The sequence below is a fragment of the Telopea speciosissima genome, chromosome 6 (genome assembly GCF_018873765.1).
Source record: "Telopea speciosissima isolate NSW1024214 ecotype Mountain lineage chromosome 6, Tspe_v1, whole genome shotgun sequence".
NCBI lineage: Eukaryota > Viridiplantae > Streptophyta > Magnoliopsida > Proteales > Proteaceae > Telopea > Telopea speciosissima.
Window position 1 is genome coordinate 63298460 of NC_057921.1, and position 19122 is coordinate 63317581.

Genomic DNA, 19122 nt, shown 5'->3' on the forward strand with positions numbered 1-19122 from the left:
TTGTTGGGCAAATTCATGAATAATCTCTTCATAGGAACTAAGGGGCTACTAGTATGCTGAGCAACCTGGTAACTCTGGACTCTGTTTTGCTTCCCTCTTTGTATTTACAATCTAGGATTTGGTTACTCATTAAGATCTCACTCCCTGTAAGTAGATTATATGAATAAAATGTAATTGAATCACCAGATATATGTTACTATGATAAAACTTGACTCGCGAAGCCGCATCCTAAACTACTTGCACTGGCTACCCAAATGCTCTCCTCATCCCAATCTAGTATATAAACATCTCAAAACTGAGAAACATGTCTTGTTGATTAAGGTGGCCAATGTAACATAATTTAGTAGGCTCCCCTTCTTGTCCTCCACTCAGATCTGATTCACTGTTCACTGGTCAAAAAATATTGCTCCGACATATTTCTGGTTTTCTAATTTTCTTGTGGCTATTTTGTTAGTTACTATTTGTCAAGCATGGAAGCTCAGTAGATAAACCTATTTCCAAATTAGTTGGTTCTGTTACTGTCTTTGCTAGTTGGTATGATATGAAGGAGCTGGGCTCATATCAACTCTAGAATTTCTTTAATTTATTGAATACCTAGAAAAGAAGCATGAACACTAACAATTTTGTTTCAGATACATGTAATCACTAAATTACTTAAGATATTGTGGTCTTAGTTTGAATTCACAGTCATGTGGAAGATTGGGAGGCAGGCGATTAACTACTTACAACAACTGAATGCTGCAAATGTCCACACTGCTTCGTTAGAAAATGGGCAAAATCGTGTCATAGAGGCTTCTCTTACTCTCATTCGCGAGCATGCAAAACTTAAGGTTTGATTTTGTTCCATCTAATATACTATTATCTCCACAAACCTTTCCTCCTTTAACTTGTGGAGTCATCTGTGACAGATTACTGACTGTGGTTTTGTTTTCTGCACATTATGTCAATTATATAATCACATGTTATTTCATATTAACTGTTGTCTAGGAATAAGTGATATAATTATACCATGGCAAAATATAGTTGAAGAACTATTGCAGATAGCATATAAATAAAATTTTAATGTACTCTTGTCTTGGTCACTGCCTTTCCATCTCTGATAGTCTGTGGATTAACTTAAAAACAAGTCAACTTCTAAACTAGATTTTGCTCCTCTCTAGTTCTGGGAAGTTGACAATTAGCAGTCAGTTTGTGTGTGTGTGTGTGTGTACAACAATTTTACCAACTGTTCTGAAGTTACCTGAGTATTAAGTTTATGTGCAAATTATAGTTCTGAACTCCACACCTCTATTTACCCAGAGAACTATTCTGAAGTTACCTAGAACTTAAGTGCTGGTGTGAATTCTAGTTCTGAAGTTTCCACATTATTTGCCTTCTACTCCAATGGTGGTTTGATCACAAAAGAGAGGATTTGGCTCTCTAGTTAAGTTTTTCCTTACCCAGAATCCTGCGAGGCTTTCCCTTAGACAAAGGATCATGCATTATACCTTACTCTACATCCTGAATGTTGTATGTATTGAAGAAGTAACGTTAAGATGCATTGCTATTAAAACTTGAAAGTACACTCTGCATTGCTTCTATTTGGCATGGTTCTTGTAATTGGTGGATAACAAGAATGTCTATATCATTCGAAGAGTCAGCTTCTCTTGTTTATCATGCATATACTCATTAAAAGCTGTGTATTTTGCCTGCCATTTGAGAGACTTTGAACTTTCACCATTTATGACATGACATTATAAGCAACAACCTAAGGGTTAATATTGATTTCTTCAGGGGGAGCTTGTGCGAGCATTAGGAAGTGCTACAGCATCAACAGCACTTTTTGGAGTTCCTTTAGGGCATAACTCATCTTTTCTTCAGGGACCTGCATTTGCTCCTCCATGGATTAGGGAGGCAATGTGGTGTGACAGCACAAACTCTACAACTGAAGAAGGTAAGTACATGTTGTTTCATTTGACAGAAGAGCTTGTAACGTACTCACCAACACTTTTTCACATTTATCCTGCCCGTACATCTCATATGTTTGTGAATTATGCCATCTTTTGTTGCTGTATCATTTTGTTATATTGAAAGTGTTGAACATGTACCTATCTGTGATTTTTTACTGGAACAAGGAATGATATTGAAAGGAAAGAACTGATGGATTAAGCTATAAAAGGCCCTTCTATTGATCCAAGTTCCACATTTTATAGATATGTAAGAGAGTAGGGTCATTCCAAATCTACTTCATTGGTTTTAATCTGAATCATTCCACATGCTCATTTGTTTGTTTCATCCAAGCACCAGTGGCATTGTCATTCTGTTACACATATCATATGTTGGTTTTATTCTTGATCATGCCAAATGCTTGCCAGTCGTTTCCACCAACAATAAACAAGTTACGTTATCATTATAAATGCATATCATGACATTCATACTGTCAGAAACAGCAGTGAAAAGAAAGAAATTCAAAGGATCACCATGTCCAATGCCTCTTCTAGCTGGAAGAACTTTAGGGTTTTTTTTTTTATTATGATAGAGAAGACCCAAGACAAGTAATTCCTTCAAACTTTTTTGACCCAAGATATAAACCATAAAATTCCTATTCACATTACCATACGGCTTCACTTTTGCAAACCACTCCCAACTGCCCAGATGCTTTCGTCCATTCTTGAACTATTAGGAACTCAGAGTCTCATTCACAATCATCCTATTTTTCATGAAAGCTCCTGAAAGGTGAATATGATATCATCAAGGAATTCTCTTTGAGGGTTGGATCAACCCTTGTAATGATACTTAATAGATTCTGACAATGAAGAAGAAACTTTGGTGATATTCCCTTCATAATATCCTATCATTCCTCAGTAAAGAAGAAATTATTGGGCCTAAGTGGCTTATCCCCGTCCTGCTCCCTCATGTTGTATGGAAAAGGGTTTATATATATATCTCCTCAGTATATATGACTAGCCTTTGACCAAGCAATGATGGATCCCTGATACACAGCCCAATCCATGTCCGAACTAGAACATGATTCTCTATACCAACCATTCAACCAATCAGCCCCACAGTGATGAAAGTTAAAAAAGAAAAAAGGATCATGTGTAATTTATTTGTACTTTAATTACTTATATGGAAAGCTCCGAATAACAGATCATTTTCTATATGCCCTCAATAGAGTGGAGGAAAGAATTTTTAAAAAAGGTACACTGATATTTTATCTGGAGTCAGCCTCCAGCAGAGCTTTTTAAGACCTTTGCAGACTGACAAGGGTATACAAAGTAAAGTTTTTTGGGCTTTTATATCTTTCTGTAGCAACATGTTGGGTTTTGCATTACTTATCATTTTCATATATATGAACTTACTATATCTCAATGTTATATGTATTATGGAATTGCAGGGGCAGATATAAAGGATCCACGTGTTTTAACTGATGTTGGGGATCTTCCTGTTCAAGAGATTCGAGATTGTGGTGTAGATGATGATAGATTGATGAAAACTATAAGTGATTCTGTGAAACTTGTGATGGAAGAAGTAAGCCGTTTTTATTTTATTTTTTGGATATATCCAGTGTGTATGTTTCTCCTCTTCAACATGTTGGGTTTTGCATTTCTTATCATTCCTTTTTTTTTTTTTTTGAGGGGGGGGGGGGGGGGGAATGGTACCACTGAAAGTCCCTTTACTAAAACAGTAAACTCTAACCTATTGGATATGTAAAGAGCTGGAAGAAAGATATAACCTAATCTATTGTCTTTAAGGTGGGGGGAAATTCACCTTGTCCTTCATGACCAAATATTTGGGCTTCTCCGGCAAGAAAGACTAGTATGGCAGATCTCAGTTCCTGCATCCTCATTTTCATGCACATCTGGAACTTTGTTTATGCTTTATGTTACACATGATTACTAGTGCAAACCACTCCTGGAAATAGCCAGTAATTGAAGGAAGTAGATGCTGATCATATTTTATTTTCTTAGCGGCTACTGCTTGTTAGTTATGTTAGTTTACACCATAATAGGACCCATTCAGCTGCAAATAGTATATTTTTGTGCCATGAATTGTTGTAAACGTTAGATTTCTTTGATAAATTTTGAATCCTTAACTTGTTTCAATGCTTATTCAGGTTCCACTTCGCCCATTAGTTTTAGGTGGTGACCACTCAATATCTTATCCTGTTGTAAGAGCTGTATCAGAGAAGCTTGGTGGACCTGTGGATATTCTTCATTTAGATGCCCATCCTGATATCTATGATGCTTTTGAAGGAAACAAATATTCACATGCTTCTTCTTTTGCTCGAATTATGGAGGGTGGTTATGCACGGCGGCTTCTTCAAGTAATCTACATTTTGAACTTATTTTATTCTCTCCATTATCATATTCTATTTGAATTCCATAATGCAGTCGACAATGTATATTTGCAGACAACCATTTCCACGAAATTTTGCATGATGTGTGAGGGTTTATAACTTTGCATTTCTTCTGTTATTTGCAAAATTGAAATGCCTATTCTCATTTTTAATGCTATTAAATATTTGAATTGAAAGTTCTACAATGATGTTAAATCTTCTGGAAACTAAGAATTAACACTAGATTGTTGCTGGTCAACTCTGTTTTTCAGAGGTATTAAATACTGATGATGCTTTGCAGATGAATAAATAACTCGGGAAAGCTTATTTTCTAAGTCCACCTATCTATACCATGTTGAGAGTTGATCTCCCCACTCTGGCCATTGGAATATATAGATTGGTTAAGCACTAGATTGGCCATGTTCCTAGTTTCGGGGCCCATGTCAATTGTAAGGGCCACCTTATATTAAAGATTTTTCCTTGTATTTTCGGCCATCAATTAATTGTATTGAAAGCTGATTTTTTGACAAGCTGCCACCTGACAAATATAAACAAGGATATCGTTACTCTTTACGTCTTCATTCCAAGACTAATTGTGGTTGTTTCACATGTTCTAAGGCTTTTTTTTTTTTTTCCTTAATAAGGGATACCCTGTCCATTGCATTTGGTATGCTTGAACCAGTTTCTATTTTCTCTTTCATCTTATTTTTTGTTTCTTTGACTTCCGTTCCAATTCATTAGCTCTACACTATGAATCACCAGTGTAATAAATCTCTTGTCAAATTTATTTCCAGGAAATACATATTCATCCAGGTGAAAATAGGTTAAAGCCCTGCAGGGGTAGTGTTTTTCTTGTTTCTTTATTAAATAGAATGATGAATAAGTTATCTTCCTCATCATGTATTTATTGTATCAGGTGATATATTGTGACTGCCTATCTTCTCATAATGTAGGGGCTGATTGATTGTGATACAGATAAATTATTGGTTTCTGCTTTTTTCTTGAATTTAGGTTGGCATTAGGTCCATAAATTATGAAGGGCGTGAACAGGGGAAAAGATTTGGTGTGGAGCAATATGAAATGCGAACATTTTCAAGAGATCGGCAATTTTTGGAGAATTTGGTCTCTCTCTCTCTCTCTCACACACACACACACACATACATGAATTCACATACACACAGTGATTGCTTTAGAACAAAATAGACCAAGTTGGGAATTATCAATTTTTTCCAGAAGAATTGTAAACTGCTTTTATTTCTATGCTTAGTATCCCTCCTATGGTTGTGGAAAACAACTTAGCATGCCTTAACATCGGCATTGAGCACTTTGCAAATTTCATGGATGTCTCCCAACATTGTAGAGAGAGTTAGGATCCTTGTCCACGTTGACAATGTGATTATAATCCAGATGTATTCTTACATGTTTGCGTATACTTTTGGACAGAAACTAGGGGAAGGTGTAAAGGGAGTGTATATTTCAGTAGATGTGGACTGCCTTGATCCAGCATTTGCTCCTGGGGTGTCACACATAGAACCGGGAGGCCTATCTTTCCGTGACGTCCTCAACATCCTCCACAACCTCCAAGGTGATATTGTTGGTGCAGATGTTGTGGAGTTTAACCCACAGCGTGACACTTTTAGTGGAATGACTGCCATGGTTGCTGCAAAGCTGGTAAGAGAATTGGCTGCAAAGATGTCAAAAATCGTGACAGGTCCGCCCAGGTGAAATCAAGTGTTCAAGAAATAATTAGACATTTTCTCATTCAATGTCAGTGAAACAATCCTAAATTCTATGTGTTAAAGAGATATGTAACACGATAGGGGGAGTCCCTCTATTGTGGTTTCCTGTATTAGTTTGTCTTTAATTGTTAGTTTCCTAGTCTAGTCTAAGCAAGCCTTTTGTTTAGGCTTTATGCTTAATTATGTAAGAGTTATATTCCTTTTGTAATTCTGTTTTGACTTAATATAAATAAATGTTGGCGAATGCAGTAGATCGTACAGCCCTTTTCTCCCATGTTCTCTCTTTTTCTCTCTTGGTCTCTTTCTATCTTCTCTCTTCTCTTTGCCAGATTAGGTTCTGGGATTCTTTACAATATGTATACAGTTTAGTGAACAATTAGTTTCTTCCGAGATCTATTTCAGTCGTTACTTCCTTTGCTTTGCATAGCTATGGGATGATACTATATACTTGAATGCCTTGAAGAAAAGTAAAAATGTAGGAAAAAGTGATAATGAATCTCTATTTTTCTGCTCGTCTTCTTTGATACATTGATGTTCTCTATGTTCTATGTGGATTTGTGCTGCAGCCCATCAATGAGTTTGGATTCTTGGGTAGCATACATTTCCTGTTTTACAAGCAATAGGGGAAAAAACCTAAAACCTAAATTGCTCTGCAAGAAGTTTGAATATCCATTGCTTCTCCAGAATTATAATGTTACGTGCATAAAGGTATTAGATTATTGATTTGGTATATTGTAGTTAGTTATTGGGTAATGAGTGGGTTAGTTAAGGAGTGACTTGTAACGTAGGAGGGGTTGTAATGGAAGTGGTAACTAAATGGTAGAAGTTGTGTAAATGTTACCTTAGCAGCCCTATTTATTACTAGCATCAAATGAAAGAAAGGAGTTTTGAATCCCTAATTTATCTCTTAGAGATGAGGTAGGCTTCTTCATCCAAGTCAGATGCCCTTGCTTCATCCATAAAGTAAACCCCAAATCCCTATTTCATCTCTCTCTCTCTCCATATTATTTCTCTATTTTATTTTATTTTATTTTTAGATTATTTTGCACTGATCATATAATCAATGACAAACTGATAGTATTAGCTTATGTATTTTCTTTAGTATCGTCGACTATCCATTGAAGTGGATTTTGGTGGGTTTAATGGTAAGATTCATTTGAATTTTTTTTTTTTCAAACTTTGAACGATCTGGGGAATATGAGAACAATTTGATCAATAAAACACAATTTTAAGGTTTTTAGTCACCAGCTAACAGACTGGGTGTTTATTGAGAAAAAAAAAAAAAAAAAAAGACTGGATTTTTTTGTTAATTAGTTTGGGAAGCAAGGGTGATATGTGAAAATTTTCAAATCTCACAGGTGAAAGTATAATTAAGACAAACCTCAAGGGAGGTATGTGAAATTTTCCTTTGTTTTTTTAAACTGTGGCCTTGGGTTCTATCTGTCCACAGACTTTGGCCTCCATTAAATCACCCTTTCGGAACAATTTTGTACAGGTGGCTCATAGCCCACTAAATTCTAGAAGGAAATATTTAGGCTTCACCTACTTGATCGCTAATATGGGCCTGGGCCTACAGTTTCCCACATAGTATATATTTGGGCTACCTGTTCTGACTTCTGAAATGTTTTGTGCATAAAAGAAACGAGGGAAAATTCTATCCCAATTCACCACGAATTCCAAAAGGTCAAAAATCAATCTCTGGTCACAACATTCACTGGGTGGCCCAGCCATTATATTCTAGCAAGAAATATTTGGGCTTCACCTTCCGGATCGCTTAATACAGGCCTGGGCCTACAAGAGTTACTCCAAAGTTAGAAACGTCCAAACACCAAATCCAGTCCACTTATATCTTTGTCATACGGAATTGAAGTTGGGATACCAAACTCCCACAAGAAAGACGACAAGCATGGAAATCTGTGCTGATAGCCTCAAATCTCAAGCATTGGACAAAGCCCGCCCCTTTAGGGGGAATCAGAAGAAGTGGGCGATTGGACCCCATTCCTGTGATGGGCCAGTTATGGGCCTATAACAGTTGCAGACTTTGTAGCAGCTTCTCGGGCTACCTGAAATCCCCAGAAAAGGTCTGCAACACCCTATGCGACTGCCAATACTATACCAGACAAGCGAATGAAAGATCGAATAAGCTAACTAATCCTGCACGGATGACGAGGGGCTGAGTTCACTGGTGCCGTTAGTTGCACGGCTGAGATCGTATCGCAACCACAGCCATAGGTCATCCGATGTGCGCCTCGAGGCAACAGTTCGGGACTGTTCAGATCATTTTGCTCTTACCTTCCTACTACTACCGTAAGGGTGTTAATAACTTCGGTCTCATTCAAGATTTCACGGACAAAAACTAGAATCGAATGGATTAGGCCTCTTTCTGGGCTTAGGCTGTATCTGATATGTATTCACAAAATAGATTTTGAGTCCATAGGTAGAAAATTAGGTTTTGATTGGACCGAGTTGAATTAAAATTTTAGAAAATTTGGTCAAGAGTCATGTAGATTAAGTTAAGATAACGAGACTCGATCACAAATCATTCAAATCAAATGAGACTCAGTATTCTTATACGAATCATGACATATTTGGTGAATCTAATCATTTTTAAGAAATCATAAAACCAATTCACTTAAAAATTAAGTTGAGTAAAATATGTATACATATTTATTGTACTAAAAAAAAGTAACTCGTCTTAAGCAAGTTTGACGAGGTCGAATCACCAGATTTTTTCTGAAAGATGAATCAAGAATACGTCTTAAAGTCAATATTTATTCCCAAAAAGCATACCACACTCGGCCTTAAACTACCCATGCATGGGCAACATATGGTCACGTGAAGTTTCGAAATAAATCCTGTCCACCAGTCCCTTCCAGCGCGTATCCAACGGCTGGAGGCACTCGGGTACGTGCCCAGATGCCTCCAGCCGTTGGATGCTCGCGGGAGAGGATCCGGGTCCCGTTGAAGTTCTCTTGATGAAATTTCAACCGTATCTTTTCAAGAACCACGTGTCAAATAATGATGTAGAGGACACATTGAAATATGTGGTTTCCACTACCAGATCGAACGAAATGCGGCTTGCGTCCTTTATAAAAAAAAAAAAAAACGGCTTGCGTGGAAAGGTTTGAGGGGTTATGTCCGAGCAGTTTACCTTATGAGTTATGATTCATCCATATCGGAAACTGTGACGTCGGTTTCCAACTTCTCAGTGATTTCTTTGTCAATTGTGAGTTCTGACTCATTCCTTCTCTCTCTCTCTTCCTCTCAGCTTCTCCTCCAAAAGCTAGTGCATGCATGGCTCATTATTAATTAATTATTAATTGGATAAGTGCGGATTTGCTTTTCGTCTCTTAAAATCTTAATCGACTTGTCTCAGACTCTCAGTGCAGGGTAATCTTTACTTCTGTTTCTGCTGCTTCTGCTTCTGCATCTGCATCTGCATCTCCTTCTTCTTCTTATCGGTTTCTTTTCCAGGTACTAATGCAATCTTTACTTTCATTACTTTCTTCTGCATCTTCGTTACATGAATCCTTTTGTGATATTCTCTTCCCATTATCCCCCCTCCCTTTTACCCATTTGAGGATAACAATTTCGGAAAATTTTTTCTTTTTCAATTTTCCATAGCTTAGTCACAACAGAGGGAGAATATTCATTGTTCATGTAGTGACAATACTGTCTAACCTAGTCGATGAGGTATCTGCCCCATTGGTTTCCCGAACCGAGATGATTCATTTTCCTGTTACACAATGTTTGGGCCTTTGGGGGATTGGGGTGTTTTGGAGGTGGGAGCCTTTATTCAGTTTCTACTCTCTCTCTTTCTGGTTCCTTTTGTCAAGTTATATATGGTCATCTGCTTCCTTTACTGTTTTTATATTTTTTCTTATAGTGTTTTGAGATTTCCATTGTGTAACTAATGTAATGCTGGATGGTCTCTAGTTGACAAATTTGATCGGATGCTGCTTTTAGTATTGCCTTAGAGTCCAAACTGTTAGATAAAATGGATCATCTTGTGTGATTACATAAATGATTGAAGCACAGGCTTAGTTCAGATGGATTGGCCCTTCCATAGTATAGATTATGTATTATAACTGGTCCTGATTGGGCTGGATTCATTGGTTTACACGATGATAATGCCTAGCAAATGGCAATGTATCCTGTTTATTTTTCCCCCAATGGAAAGAACTTGTAATTATGTTTCTTATTTTTGTTCCTGATTCTCTATGTGTGCATCTCAATCCTTGGGTTTTGCTTGATTGAACATGTTTATGGAAAAGTTTAATCATCTAATCAAGTTATAAAGAGATTTCCTTTTTATAGAGTCAGCAGATGTTCTGTGTAATCTTATCCATAATTGAAAACAAGTTCTTTGGAAAACTACTCTTAGTGAGTCTTCTGAAAAATATATAGGATCCCTCTCTTCCACCTCCTCCCCCCCCCCCAAAAAAAAAAAAAGAAGCTATGTTGAGAGGCCACTCAGACAAGCAATGTGGAACAAAATAGCTTAAACTAGCTAGGGGATTCCAGGATTTAAGTTAGCTTGTTGGGTGAATTGACTAATTATCTCTTCATAGGAACTAAGTGGGGCTACTAGTATTCTGAGCAACCTGGTAACTCTGGACTCTGTTTTGCTTCCCTCTTTCTATTTACAATCTAGGATTTGCTTACTCATTAAGATCTCACTCCCTTTAAGTAGATGATATGAATAAAATTTAATTGAATCACCAGATATATGTTACTATGATAAAACTTGACTTGCGAAGCCATATCCCAAACTACTTGCACTGCCTACCCAAATGCTCTCCTGTCATCCCAATCTAGGATATAAACATCTCAAAATTGACAAACATCTCTTGTTGATTAAGGTGGCCAACGTAACATAATTTAGTAGGCTCTCCTTGTTGTCCTCCTCTCATATCTGATTCACTGTTCACTGGTCAAACATTGCTCCGACATATTTCTGGTTTTCTAATTTTCTTGTGGTTATTTTGTTAGTTACTATTTGTCAAGGATGGAAGCTCAGTAGAAAAACCTATTTCCAAATTAGTTGGTTCTGTTACTGTCTTTGCTAGTTGGTATGATATGAAGGAACTGGGCTCATATCAACTCTAGAATTTCTTTAATTTATTGAATACCTAGAAAAGAAGCATGAACTCTAAAAATTTTGTTTCAGATACATTTTATCACTAAATTACTTAAAATATTATGGTCTTAGTTTGAATTCACAGTCATGTGGAAGATCGGGAGGCAGGGGATTAACTACTTACAACAACTGAATGCTGCAAATGTCCATACTGCTAGTGCTTTGTTAGAAAAAGGCCAAAATCGTGTCATCGAGGCTTCTCTTACTCTCATTCGCGAGAGGGCAAAGCTTAAGGTTTGATTTTGTTCCATCTATTATACTATTATCTCCACAAACCTTTCCTCTTTTAACTTGTGGAGTCACTTGTGACAGATTACTGACTGTGGTGATTATACCATGGAAAAATATATTTGAAGAACTATTGCAGATTGAATGTAAAGAAAATTTTAATGTACTCTTGTCTTGTTCACTCTTTTTCCGTCTCTGATAGTCTGTGATTAACTTAAAAATAATTTAACTTCAATAGTAGATTTTGCTCCTCTCTAGTTCTGGGAAGTTGAGAATTAGCAGCCAGTTTGTGTGTGTGTGTGTGTGCAACATTTACCAACTGTTCTGAAGTTACCCGAGTATTAAGTTTATGTGCAAATTATAGTTCTGAACTCAACACCTCTATTTACCCAGCGAACCATTCTGAAGTTACCTAGCACTTAAGTGCATGTGTGAATTCTAGTTCTGAAGTTTCCACAGTATCTTCCTTCTACTCCAATGGTGGTTTGATCATAAAGAGAGGATTTGGATCTCTAGTAAGTTTTTCCTTACACAGGATCCTGCGAGGCTTTCCCTTAGACAAAGGATCATGCATTATACCTTACTCTGCATCCTGATTGTTGTACGTATCGAAGAAGTAACATTAAGATCCATTGCTATTAAAACTTGAAAGCACACTCTGCATTGCTTCTATTACGGCATGGTTCTTGTAATTGGTGTATTGCAAGAATGTCTATATCATTTGAAGAGTCGGCTTCTCTAGTTTATCATGAAAATATACTCATTAAAAGCTGTGTATTTTGCCTTTCATTTGAGAGACTTTGAACTTTCACCATTTATGACATGACATTATAAGCTGCAACCTAAGGGTTAATATTGATTTCTTCAGGGGGAGCTTGTGCGAGCATTAGGAGGTGCTACAGCATCAGCATCACTTCTTGGAGTTCCTTTAGGGCATAATTCATCTTTTCTTCAGGGACCTGCATTTGCTCCTCCACGGATTAGGGAGGCAATCTGGTGTGGCAGCACAAATTCTACAACTGAAGAAGGTAAGTACATGCTGTTTCATTTGACAGAGGAGCTTGTAACACACTCCCCAACACTTTTTAACAATTGTCTTGTCAGTACATCTCATATGTTTGTGAATTATGCCATCTTTTGTTGTTGCATCATTTTGTTATACTGAAAGTGTTGAACGTGTGCCTATCTGTGATTTTACTATACATTGTAGTTTGGAAAGACAAGTGTTCGCAATGCCTCATAGAAGAATGCCTTTACTTTCATTGGTATCCAACCCGCAGCTTTGTATGACTATTGACTACTAAGTACCAAAATTTACCACTCACTGACTGCTTAGAATTATAGCAGTAGAGACTGATGCGATTTTGTTTCCAATCGTCGAGGAGTATTGACAAGGACACTAGAGAGTGAAAGCAATTTTTAGGTGAAACCCCAAGTAGATTGTCCCAAAAAAATTAAAAAGTAATGGTATATTTTCTGAGCTTATCAATATTTCAATTGGAACTTCATTTCAACTGAATAGTATGAAATTCTAACTGTGGATTTTTAATGGACCAGAAATAATTAGATGCCCAATATCTGAGCCAATGTCTTGTCAATATAGCATGAAGAAAATAATTGTAAATTTTTAGGTTTATCATTTTATGAAGAAAAAAAACGCACACATTATTGGTATTTCAAGAAACCAAAGTGTCAGCAGCTATTTGGTTTTCCCCATCCAAAGGGGTTAAGCTTTCTAATCAAAGTGTATTTTGTGTATCAAGAACAGTAGGATGCTGTTCATAGATAGAAAGGGATGATGACACTGCTTTAAAAAGGAGACATCCATTAACTGCCCTTAGGTGGCTTTAAATTACATGTAGAACTTTCCTCCTAGTCTCTAGATTTACCCTAACTTTTTGAATCAAGTACTTCCAGTAATCCAGTCTCCTACTTTCTGTGGGTAAACATTTAAAAAAAAAAAAAGAAAGACAATTGCTGATGTTGGGTGAATTGATGTTAGAAATGTCATTGGGTTCACATTCAAAAGAATCATTGTTCCACTCTACATTGGAACTTGACAAGTTGGGTGGGTTCACATTCAAAAGAATCATTGTTCCACTCTACATTGGAACTTGACAAGTTGGGTTACACTATTTTCTAAATAGACAAATGCTGATGTTGGGTGAATTGATGTTAGAAATGTCATTGGGTTCACATTCAAAAGAATCATTGTTCCACTCTACTTTGGAACTTGACAAGTTGGGTTACACTATTTTCTAAATAGAATCCATACCCATGACAGAAACTGTTAGAATTGGTCAATCTTTGATTTTGCTTGCAGAGAAGAATTCTATGAATGAATCTTCATCAATAATTCATAATATTTTTACAGTTAACAATGAATTTCAAGATTCACAAGAGAAAATGAGTATTATGTACCTTTTGACTGGAACAAGGAATGATAAAGAGAGGAAAGAACTGATGGATTAAGCTATAAAAGGCCCTTCAATTGATCCAAGCTCCATATCTTATAGATATGTAAGAGAGTTGGGTCATTCCAAATCTACTTCATTGGTTTTAATCTGGATCATTCCACATGCTCATTTTTTTGTTTCATCCAAGCACCAGTGGCATTGTCATTCTGTTGCATATCATATGTTGGTTGTATTCTGGATCATGCAACATGCTTGCCAGTCGTTTCCACCAACAATAAACAAGTTAAGTTATCATTATCGATGCATATCATCATAATCATGCTGTCAGAAACAGTAGTGAAAAGAAATAAATTCAAAGGATCACCATGTCCAATGCCTCTTCTAGCTAGAAAAACTTTGGGGGGGGGGGGGGCTGTTTATTATGATAGAGAAGACCAAAGACAAGTAATTCCTTCAAACCTTTTTGACCCAAAATGTAAACCATAAACTTTCTATTCATATTACCATATAGCTTCATTTTTGCAAACCACTCCCAACTGCCCAGATGCTTTCGTCCGTTCTTGAACTCATAGGAAATCAGAGTCTCATTCACAATGATCCTATTTTTTCATGAAAGATCCTGAGAGGTCAATATGACATCATCAAGGAATTCTCTTTGAGGGTTGGACCAATCCTTGTTATGATACTTATAGATTCTGACAATGAAGTTGATGGCCTTAGCTCCTGAAAAACATTTGTTCCTACCTTTTCTTTAGGGGGGGGGGACTTTGGTGATATTCCCTTCATAATATCCTATCGTTCCTCAGTAAAGAAGAAATTGTTGGGCCTAAGTGCTTTATCCCCTTCTGTATTGAGAAATGGCCCTTCTGATCTTGTCCTTCTCAAAACCCTAGCAACTCCACCTTTTCCAGAATCTCCCCGACTGGTCCTGCTCCCTCATGTTGTCTGGAAAAGGGTTTATATCTCCTCTGTATATGTGACTAGCCTTTGATCAAGCAATGATGAATCCCTGATACAGCCCAATCCATGTCAGAACTAGAAACATGATTCTCTATACCAACCATTCAGCCCCATAATGATGAAAGTTAAAAAAAAGGAAAAAGGATCATGTGTTATTTATTTCTACCTTTTTTTTTTGGGTGAATTATTTGTACTTTATTACTTGTATGAAAAGCTCTGAATAGCAATTCATTTTCTATATGTCCTCAATAGAGTGGAGGAAGGAATTTTTGAAAAAGGTTCACTGATATTTTATCTTGAGTCAGTTTCCAGGAGAGCTTTTTTAAGACCTTTGTAGGCTGACAAGAGTATACAAAGTCCACAAAGTTTTTTGTGCTTGTATATTTTTCTGTAGCAACATGTTGGGTTTTGCATTTCTTATCATTTTCATATATATGAACTTACTATATCTCAATGTTATATGTATTATGGAATTTCAGGGAAAGAATTAAAGGATCCACGTGTTTTAACTGATGTTGGGGATGTTCCTGTTCAAGAGATTCGAGATTGTGGTGTAGATGATGATAGATTGATGAAAATTATAAGTGATTCTGTGAAACTTGTGATGGAAGAAGTAAGCCGTTGTATTTTTTTTTTTTGGATATATCTAGTGTTTATGTTTCTCCTTTAAAGGTTGCTTATTGATCTTTTCTTCTAAAAATTCAAAAGAAAATATCTCATGGAGCTTTCTGCTGTTAGGAATTTTGTTTATTAACCCTAAATTTTACATGCTTTAGGTTGTTCACTTTTGTTTTAAATTTCCTTTCTTCAATAATCAGATTGTTCACACCCATTCCTTTTTTCTTTTCTTTTCTTTTTTTTTTGGGGGGGGGGGGGGAGATGGTACCACTGAAAGTCCCTTTACTAAAACAGTAAACTCTAACCTATTGGATATGTAAAGAGCTGGAAGAAAGATATAATCTAATCTATGGTCTTTAAGGTGGGGGAAAATTCACCTTGTCCATCATGACCAAATATTTGGGCTTCTCCGGCAAGAAAGACTAGTATGGCAGATCTCAGTTCCTGCATCCTCATTTTCAGGCACATCTGGAACTTTGTTTATGCTTTATGTTTCACATGATTGCTAGTGCAAACCACTCCTGGAAATAGCCCGTAATTGAAGGAAGTAGATGCTGATCATGTTTTATTTTCTTAGCAGCTACTGCTTGTTAGTTATGTTAGTTTACACCATAATAGGACCCATTCAGCTGCAAATATTATATTTTTGTACGATGAATTGTTGTAAATGTTAGATTTCTTTGATTTTCTTTAATCACACTGCATAATATTTGTTTGTCTCATGTGCTTTATATAGATAAATTTTGAATCCTTAACTTGTTTCAATGCTTATTCAGGATCCACTTCGCCCATTAGTTTTAGGTGGTGACCACTCAATATCTTTTCCTGTTGTAAGAGCTGTATCAGAGAAGCTTGGTGGACCTGTGGATATACTTCATTTAGATGCCCATCCTGATATCTATCATGCTTTTGAAGGAAACAAATATTCACATGCTTCTCCTTTTGCTCGAATTATGGAGGGTGGTTATGCACGGCGGCTTCTGCAAGTAATCGACGTTTTGAACTAATTTTATTCTCTCCATTATCATATTCTATTTGGATTCTATAATGCAGTCGACGTTGTATATTTGTAGATAAACATATCTATTCATGAGAAACATTAATGTGGGAGGGTTTATAACTTTGCATTTCTTCTGTTATTCGTAAAAGTGAAAATCTTATTCTCATTTTTAATGCTATTAAAGATTTGAGTTGAAAGTTCTACAATGATGGTAAATCTTCTGGAAGCTAAAAATTAACACTAGATTGTTGCCGGTTAACTCTGTGTTTCAGAATGGTATTAAATACTGATGATGCTTTGCAGATGAATAAATAACTAAGGAAAGCTTACTTTCTAAGTCCACCTATTTATGCCATGTGGAGAGTTGATCTCCCCACTCTGGCCATTGGAATAGATAGATTGGTGTTCCTAGTTTCAGGCCCCATCTCAATTGTAAGGGACACCTTATATTAAAGATTTTCCCTTGTATTTTTAGCCATCAAATAATCATAGAAAGTTGATTTTTTGACTGTTTCTTAAAAATTTGTAATGCCACTTGGAAAAATCCAACTGGTCAGAAACTTGCAATATGAATACTCATGGACAACATCTCCCACAATCCGGGCTCCCATTAAGCTACCACCTGACAACTATAAACAAGGATATCTTTACTCCTTAACATCTTCATTTCATGACTAGTTGTGGTTGCTTCACATGTTCTTAGGCTTTTTTTTTTTTTTTTTTAAAATAAGGAATACCCTGTCCATTGCAGTTGGTATTCTTGAGCCAGCTTCTATTTTCCCTTTCATCTTATTTTTTTGTTTCTTTGACCACCGTTCCAATTCATTAGCTCTACACTATGAATCACCAGTGTAATAAATCTCTTGTCAAATTATTTCCAGGAAATACATATTCATCCAGGTGAATGTAGATTTAAGCCCTTCAGGGGGTTTTTTCTTGTTTATTTATTAAATAGAATGATGAATAAGTTATCTTCCTCATCATGTATGTATTGTATCGGGTGAATGGTGACTGCCTATCTTCTCATAATTTAGGGTCTGATTGATTGTGATACAGATAAATTATTGGTTTCTGCTTTTCTCTTGAATTTAGGTTGGCATTAGGTCCATAAATATTGAAGGGCGTGAACAAGGGAAAAGATTTGGTGTGGAGCAATATGAAATGCGAACATTTTCAAGAGATCGGGACTTTTTGGAGAATTTGGTCTCTCTCTCTCTCTTTCTCTCTCTCTCTCTCACACACACACACATGCGCGCGCGCACATGGATTCACATGCACACAGTGATTGCCTTAGAACAAAATAGACCAAGTTGGGAATTATCAATTTTTCCCAGAAGAATTGTAAACTGCTTTTATATCTATAGCTAGAGAATTTCTATTAAGAAATTCGCATCCCTCCTTTGGTTGTGGAAAGCAACTTAGCATGCCTTACATCGGCATTGAGCACTTTGCAAATTTCATGGATGTCTCCCAACATTGTAGAGAGAGTTGGGATCCTTGTCCATATTGACTTATAGCCTGTCCAGATTGACAATGTTGCTATTAACTCATTGGCAAGAAGGTCTATACAGGCGTGCCTTATGCACTAGACTTCCTCATATCTTCCCTTTGTCTTCATATAAGCTCGCGCCATTATTTCCTATTTCTCAAAATGAAATAATCTGTTGGGAAGAGGCTGAGTTGAGTTTTTTGTTGAATTGCAATAATCTAAAATAAAGTACAAGAAAAACTAATATGTCAATCGAAAGAGTCTGTAATAAACTATTATCCAGATATATTCTGACATGTTTGTTTATACTTCTGGACAGAAACTAGGGGAAGGTGTAAAGGGAGTGTATATTTCAGTAGATGTGGACTGCCTTGATCCAGCATTTGCTCCTGGGGTGTCACACATAGAACCGGGAGGCCTATCGTTCCGTGACGTCCTCAACATCCTCCACAATCTCCAAGGTGATGTTGTTGCTGCAGATGTTGTGGAGTTGAACCCACAACGTGACACTGTTGATGGAATGACTGCCATGGTTGCTGCAAAGCTGGTAAGAGAATTGTCTGCAAAGATATCAAAATGACCATACATGCATGTTGGATGCGTCCATTGCATGAGCCATCCCTTTGTCCAAGTGATACAAAGTGTTCAAGAAATAATTAGACATTTTCTCATTCAATGTCAGTGAAACAACCCTAAATGATATGTATACAGTTTAGTGAACAATTAGTTTCTTCCGAGATCTGTTTCGGTCGTTACTTCCTCTGCTTTGCATAGCTATGGGATGATACTATATACTTGAACGCCTTGAAGAAAAGGAAAAATGTAGGAAACAGTGATAATGAATTGCAATAATAAAGAGAAATGAATCTCTATTTTTGTACTTGTCTTCTTGATACATTGATGTTCTCTATGTTCTATGTGGATTTGTGCTTCAGCCAATCAGTGAGTTTGTGGATTCTTGGGTAGCATACATTTCTGTTTTACTATCAATAGGGGAAAAAATCTAAATTGCTCTGCAAGAAGTTTGAATATCCACTGCTTCTCAAGAATTATAATCAGTGACAAACTGATGATTTTATTTATTATTTTTTTTTTTAACCCGAACTTAACTGGGACCTGGGGCAGCCCCTAGAATTTTATTAATCAATCCAAAGAATCAAAGAATACAAGAGGGGGGGACATCCCGCCTTACCCCTTTCCCAATCTTATAAAC

At 36.6% G+C, this 19122-nt stretch overlaps 2 protein-coding genes across 2 annotated transcripts; both read left to right on the top strand.

Moving 5' to 3' along the window:
- Positions 1-674: 674 nt before the first annotated feature.
- LOC122666038 (arginase 1, mitochondrial-like) lies at positions 675-11166 on the top strand. The gene is made up of 8 exons (XM_043862154.1): positions 675-830; positions 1774-1933; positions 3377-3510; positions 4097-4306; positions 5330-5440; positions 5762-6029; positions 9434-9531; positions 11050-11166. The coding sequence occupies exons 1-8, from the start codon at positions 690-692 to the stop codon at positions 11164-11166; spliced, it is 1239 nt and encodes a 412-aa protein (XP_043718089.1). The 5' UTR covers positions 675-689.
- Positions 11167-11269: 103 nt separating this feature from the next.
- On the top strand, positions 11270-18786 carry LOC122665376 (arginase 1, mitochondrial). The gene is made up of 6 exons (XM_043861511.1): positions 11270-11431; positions 12294-12453; positions 15282-15415; positions 16197-16406; positions 17513-17623; positions 18229-18786. Exons 1-6 carry the CDS (start codon positions 11285-11287, stop codon positions 18487-18489), a joined length of 1023 nt encoding a protein of 340 aa, XP_043717446.1. The 5' UTR covers positions 11270-11284; the 3' UTR covers positions 18490-18786.
- Positions 18787-19122: the final 336 nt, after the last annotated feature.

What these genes read in the sequence shown, in the direction of transcription:
- LOC122666038 (XM_043862154.1), top strand. Translation starts at nt 690, where the DNA reads ATGTGGAAGATTGGGAGGCAGGCGATTAACTACTTACAACAACTGAAT. An exon ending in GCGAGCATGCAAAACTTAAG is followed by an intron (nt 831 to 1,773) that starts GTTTGATTTTGT and finishes TGATTTCTTCAG; the next exon opens with GGGGAGCTTGTGCGAGCATT. An exon ending in GGCAATTTTTGGAGAATTTG is followed by an intron (nt 5,441 to 5,761) that starts GTCTCTCTCTCT and finishes ACTTTTGGACAG; the next exon opens with AAACTAGGGGAAGGTGTAAA.
- LOC122665376 (XM_043861511.1), top strand. Translation starts at nt 11,285, where the DNA reads ATGTGGAAGATCGGGAGGCAGGGGATTAACTACTTACAACAACTGAAT. An exon ending in AAATTCTACAACTGAAGAAG is followed by an intron (nt 12,454 to 15,281) that starts GTAAGTACATGC and finishes ATGGAATTTCAG; the next exon opens with GGAAAGAATTAAAGGATCCA. An exon ending in ATGCACGGCGGCTTCTGCAA is followed by an intron (nt 16,407 to 17,512) that starts GTAATCGACGTT and finishes TCTTGAATTTAG; the next exon opens with GTTGGCATTAGGTCCATAAA.